General features: G+C 52.8%; 1 protein-coding gene across 1 annotated transcript; it reads left to right on the top strand.

Moving 5' to 3' along the window:
* Nucleotides 1–4,023: 4,023 nt before the first annotated feature.
* Nucleotides 4,024–5,910, top strand: LOC104351118 (uncharacterized). The gene has a single exon (XM_009957136.2). The coding sequence runs from the start codon at nt 4,024–4,026 to the stop codon at nt 5,908–5,910; it is 1,887 nt and encodes a 628-aa protein (XP_009955438.2).
* The last annotated feature ends 423 nt before the right edge of the window (nt 5,911–6,333 follow it).

Below are 6,333 nucleotides of genomic sequence, written 5' to 3'. Positions count from 1 at the left end.
CCAGGTGAGCCCCTCATCCATGTCCTGTCTCAACCTCTCTGCCTCCATGGAGATGGGGCTGGTTGATGGAGCTCCTGACTGGCACCATCCAAAATATTGGTAGGCAGGATTTGTGGGCAGGTATTATGGAAATGGGAAGGTATTATGGGAGTAGGAAGGATGGAAAAGATGGGACATGTTGCCTAAGGAGTCCTGCACATGAGGAATCTCGCCTCAGCTTACCTGGGGTCTACTGTGGCCTAACACTGTGTTCTCTCCTGCCTGTCCAGGGCCTGTTGTGGCACTTTCACACATCAAAGCAGAAGACCTTCAGTAAGGCAAACTGAATGAGGCTTGTGTATCTTCTGCTGTGCATGTACTGGTATAAAGATTTTTAGATTCGTGTGACTTCTTCCTTCACTGGACTAGGACAGAAGCTGGAATGTATGCGCGCCTTCATATCGATGCTGCTGCCTCACACTGCTGGTTTGTATTGGGGTAGGAAACATATCAGCAGGCTTTATCCAAGGCACATACAGTAGACTAGATCTGAACTCCAGGGACCTTGTAACCTTGAAATTCCCTGTGTGATCCGAGCCACGCACCTCACCATCTCCTGCCTCAGTTTCCCTGAATCAAAACCAAGGAGAACAGCATGTTTGCAGCCTTGTGTCATATTTAGGACAGGATTGGAAGTGCTGGCTAATGCAGGAATAAGCATAATTGTTCAGCCTCTGAGGCATGGGACAGCCCCTAATTGCTGAAGCAGCTTTTCATCATGCACATGCTCCTAAACACCGCCCCCCCCCCCCCCCCCCCCAGAGAAGCATCCTGGGCTAGAGCTTCCTGCTGAGTCGTTAAGCCTGGTTGTACAGGGCAGTTCCAGGAAGGTCTAGGTGCTTTCCCTGAGGTCCTGCTGAGGCTCAGCTTCTCCCAGGTAGTGCTCATCACTCTGCTAATCAAGTCGATATGCCTCAGCGTCCACCCTTGTCAAATCTGCGCCCTCCTTTTGTGCTTTCACCGAGCATTAAAAGGGATCCTTTGCTGGCAACTACGCACCAGCCTCGGTTGCTACCTCTCCCCAGGGGGTTTGCAAGCTGCTACGGACACAGAAATACTCCCTGAAATGCATCTTTCTTCTCCTGACACTTCCTGGAAGGGGTCCCAGACCATCAGCCCGGGAGGGAAGAAGGGTTCTTGCAGCATTGCGGGATGTTTCCCTTCCCACCACAAAAAAATAAAAGCAAGTGCTGTTTGCTGGGGCAAGCCAGGAATGGCCTGATCCTGACCGACTGGCTGCCAGGGCAGAGAGGGCAGGATGGGGGACCCTGAGCTGCTGGGGAGAACTACAATTCCCAGAAGGCAGTGCGAGCCAGGGACCCTTCCAGCTTCCCACCGATGTAGCGGTGCAGAAGAAGGGCACATCAGGGAGAAATTCCCTTCTTCTCCATCACCGCGCTCCCGCTCGCACCTTGGGTGGGGGGGCGTGAAAAATCCCTCCCCGGGGGTGCGAGCGGAGAGCATCTGCCCTGTCCTCCTCCTGCTCCTTCAACCTTTGCTCTTTGCCTTTGTTTCGCTTCACCCTTCCTCCGGTAGCTCTCACTGCACCGGCCACAGACTTCCTTTAGGTCAGCCCAGCTAAGGCTTCAACACAACTTGCAGCCAAGTCGCAAGCACTGTTGTGGCACTGGGACTGCCCCGGAGGAGAGAAATGCCAGCCAGAGGTTGATGGGCTGCTCAGGTAAGATGCTTTCAGCCGACCACCCTTCGTTCCTCCGGGTAGCTCAAATAAAAGACAAAGCAACTCCCTGGGATCTCGTTCTGCCCTTGGTTCAAACCCTGAGCCCGGGGGATTGCGGGGCTGGAAGGCAGGGTTTGGATCTGTAGGACCTGGATGCTGGGGAGGGGGGGGGGAAGAAGAAAGTATGCAGGATTTTCTTCTTTTACACTGGTCTGAATTCAGGGATTTGTTGCTTTTTGCCAAAACCCAAAGGCAATTGAAACGCTGCTGCGTGTGGGTTGTGTCCTCTAACAGACCGGTGCGAGCATCCGTGGTGAGGGGAGAGGCCATGGACCCTGCAGCGAGCCCAGCACCCGCTCCACCTGCAGCTGAGCACATCCCCTCAGCACCAGCCAGACTCGACAGGAGGGTCCTTGGTGGCGGGAGGCTAAATCCACTACCCGCTCAGGGGGTTGATGACCTTCCTGGGTAAAAATACACTATAGAATTTTTCAGAGTCCTCTCTCCAGCCTGGCCGATGCTGAGGCTTTGTTTGCTGAACTAAAAACAGTTGTAGGTGTCACATAGCTGCTCCCCCACCTGGGAAGGGGGTCTGGATCCCCGGGGTCTCCCCTCCACTAGCAAACACTAGACCTAGATTCAAGGGGGAGTGTTTCATCTCTCCCGGCTCAGTATAACTTTGCAGGCAGTTGGGTTTTGGTTTTTATTTTCATTTTTTGTTTTCCTGTGGTTCCTCTGTAGCAGCATGGAGAATTCAGCTTGCACAGGAGCACTGTTGTGCTTCAGTAGTGACTCTTGCCAGCATCAGTGGGGACCCAGATGGGTTAGCTGAAGGGAAAACACAAACGATACGACTTATTCTGGAGTAACCATCCCCATTATAACTGACCTCTGAAATAGGAAGTGGCTGCCCACTTCATTTGCCACTGTGACCTTTCTCCTCTGAGGAGCGTGTAGCTGCAAACTCTGCATCGCAGCTGCTCTTGGATGTTTATACTCCAAATTTCCCACCGCTTGTCCTTCGATCCATGGCATCCCCCCTCCCCAGTCCCCTACACCTCAGTGACAGGCTCCCCAGGGACTCCTTCTCAGCCACAGAGACCCAGACCTCCAGGGACAGATTTCACTGACAACCCGTGTCCTCGCTGGCAGCTTGCCCCATGACTGCTAGCTGATTTTGGCAGCAGCACCTTCAGCCGTCAGTACCATCAGTAAAAGCCTGCCCAACCACGTGTACTCTTGTTGACAGTCATCTCCAGAGCCGCTGCCTTCCTCCCTCTCCGTCTTTCTGTCTCCTTTCCCCTGCTGCAATTCAGACTCTTGATAGGAGACGTTGCTCACATCTCTGTTGGCCCTGATTGATTATTTATTTTTCCTAATGGAAATACGTAGGACCCAGACCCTGCTGTCAGTTGAACCCTCTTGAAAAGGACAAAGTCACTTAAGGTTTCCATGTCTCGCTTCTCCAGCTGCCCACTGAAGACACCACTGACCTGTCTTCTCCTGTGCGTGGAAGTCTGCCAGTACAAAGCAGTGCATCCTGGTTTGCAAATGGTGCCCAGTTTGGTTTTCTTCTGGGTTTTGGGGATTTGGGTTGCAGCACAGTCACTCCTCAAAAATGGGACTAATTTCAACAATTACTGCAAAATTCATTATTTACTTATAAATCTTCTTGATAAGAGGACAGAGGACTATTCTGAAAGTAAATCGCTAGTGCAGCAATAGTAGAGCTGAAACCTCAGTGTCCTTGCAGCAGCAAGTGCATCACAGATCCCCCAGTCACCAGGGGAAATTAGCCTGCTCCTGCTTTCTCTGTCGGAGTCCAGATGAGCCTGTGGCTTCAAAGTTCTCAGATTCAGTCTCCCATGGAGCAGCCAAGGGGCCACACGTTGTGTTTATACAGCAAACAAAGGAGGTGGAGAAGAAATAATGACTTAATAATTTTCCCTTTATTTGTTTCAGTCCGGCAATCCGAGTCTCCAGGAATGCCAGGGAAGTCTTTCCAGGAGACCGGAGGAGGCAGGAGATGGAGTTACAAACATTGCAACTGCAAGCTGAGGTGGAAGGAGGCTGAGAAATGAGGAAGACCACGCAAGTCTTGTTGGCCTAGAGCTGGTGTGCAGCAGCAGCACCCTTTCCCCTACGGGGAATAAAGCACATCCATTAACTACACTTTGATGTGTGTGTCCTGATGGTTTTTGTATCCCCCCAGACGGTCTGTCCCCATAACGTTGTGGCTCTTTTGTACCTGCCGGCTGCTTGGCAGCCCCACCACGCACCACTGGGTGCAGGACACTGCTGCCATGAAGGACTTGGTTAAACGCATGGTGCTAAAGACCCACCCGTGTCAGGAGTGCGGCAAATCCTTCAGCAAGAAGGGAAACCTGAAGAGACACCAGCGGATCCACACAGCAGAGGAGCTCTTCACTTGCAGGGAGTGCGGAAGGCGCTTCACCACCCGGGGCCACCTCACGACCCACCAGAGCATCCACACAGGAGAGAGGCCCTTCTGCTGCGGGGAATGCGGGCGCTGCTTTCGCCTGGAGATATGCCTGGCCGCCCACCGAAAGACACACGCCAAGGGTGGTCCCTACCTCTGCGCCCGCTGCGGCAAGAGCCTGAGCACAAAGATCTACTTCAACATCCACATGCGGACGCACACGGAGAAGAGGCCATTCGCCTGCACTGAGTGTGGGAAAAGCTTTGTGAAGAAGGGGACCCTCACCGCCCACAGGGAGATCCACAAGAGGGAGAAGCCCTTCAAATGCCCCGACTGCAGTAGGTGTTTTGGGCAAAGTGCCACACTGCTGGCTCATCAGAAGATACACCTCCGTGGGGGGCCGTTCATTTGTACTGAGTGTGGGAAGAGCTTGAGCACCAAGCGGTATTTCCATGTCCACCAGAGGAACCACGCTAAGCAAAAGCTGCTTGAGGGACAAATCAACAGTGTGTCTCTCCAGGTCATCCAGATTAAAAAGGAGCCTGATTTTGCCTTCAGATCAGAGGAGAATATGTTGGAGAATATGTCCCGTGAAGGAGATGTAGCCCAGGGGTGCAGCATACCTAGAAACCCATCAAATCCAAAATGCCCTCCTTGGAAAATCCAGATGAAGGAGGAACCAGAACTATGCACTGATGACACAACAAACCTTACTGCAGTAGCCTGCCAGAAACTTTACATCAAGGAAGAGCCCCCAGAAAACCCGGACTATGGAAAGCTCTTTGTTCCAAATATTCCACTGATGGCTTCACAGGGGAGACAGCTTAAAAAGGAAGAAGATGCTGATGGGCAGCATGAATGGGAAGTCCCCATAGCCAGTAACCAGGTGCTCCATTTGAAGGAAGAACCACAGGAAAGCATCGAGTCTGGGATGCATTTTAGGCAGAAGCCAAACCTCAGTGCTATCCAGAGGATCCAGATTAAAGAGGAACCTGGTGTGGAGGCCAACCACCAGGAGAGCCAGAGACCAAAGAGGAAGCAGAAGAAATGCTATCAGCCCACCAAAGAGGGGATGCTGGAGAACCGGGAGAAATCCATGTCCAAGAAAGATCCCTCAGCAAAAGGAGCTCCTAAGGGTCAACGGATATTCCCCTGTCCTGAGTGCGGGAAAAGTTTCAATCAGAAATCGAACCTGACCAGACACAGGAAGATCCACACGAGCGAGGGGCCGTACAAGTGCGGTGAGTGCGGGGAGAGCTTCCGCATGAACCGCAAGCTGATCCGCCACCAGCGAGCCCACATCAGCGAGCCCTTCAAGTGCACCGAGTGCGGGAAGAGCTTCACCCAGCGGTCAAACCTGGTTCGGCATCAGAGGATTCACACCAAGGAAGAACCCTACCAATGCCCTGAATGCGAGAAGACCTTCAACCAGAAGGCCAACCTCTTCCGGCACCAAACCATCCACGTCCGGATGGGGCCTTGCAAGTGCACCAAGTGCGGGAAATGCTTCCCTCAGAAGCGCCACCTTATTAAACACCAGCTGCTCCATTCCCGAGGTGGGGCCTACAAATGTGGGGTCTGTGGGAAGCGCTACCGGCTGAAGAAGTATCTGAAGAGGCACCAGAAAATCCATGCACGGGAAGGAGCTGCTCCCTGTGCAAAACAAGGGGAGAACACAAGAACCTGCGGTGGATCCCACCACACCGAGCAGACAGCTCTGGCCACTATGAAGAGCGAAGAGGAGAGCTGAGCAGGTCTGGTGCCTGCTCCTGAGGGAAAGTCCTTCGGGAAAGTGGAGGGATGGAGAGAAACTCTGCTGGCTTTATGTGTGAAGTATCTGGTAGTGGGGAGGTCAACCTGAGGGGACAGTGAGGTTGAGGGGGCAGAGCGCTGCTGTAAACTGGTCCTCTGCTGGTGTTTTCAGAGTACAACACTCAGGGTGTCACCTGCTCACAGCTGTGAGATGGGGCTGGAGATCCAAGCCTCCTCAGAGCACTTGGAGACGGAGGGATACGAGCTTGGCGTAACTGTATGGTTGTGTCACTAAAGCCTGCCAAAGTTGTGGATGCCAAAATTGTCTTCTGTGGGCAATCTATAGCCAAGAAGACCAGACAGGATTTATTTTTATTACATTACTGTGCTTCTGAGAAAGCTGAAAGGAATCTGTCCCATC

Source organism: Leptosomus discolor, chromosome 6 (assembly GCF_034619465.1).
Source record: "Leptosomus discolor isolate bLepDis1 chromosome 6, bLepDis1.hap2, whole genome shotgun sequence".
NCBI lineage: Eukaryota > Metazoa > Chordata > Aves > Leptosomiformes > Leptosomidae > Leptosomus > Leptosomus discolor.
The sequence above is the reverse complement of the archived record's forward strand: the minus strand, read 5'-3'. Positions and strand labels throughout refer to the sequence as shown.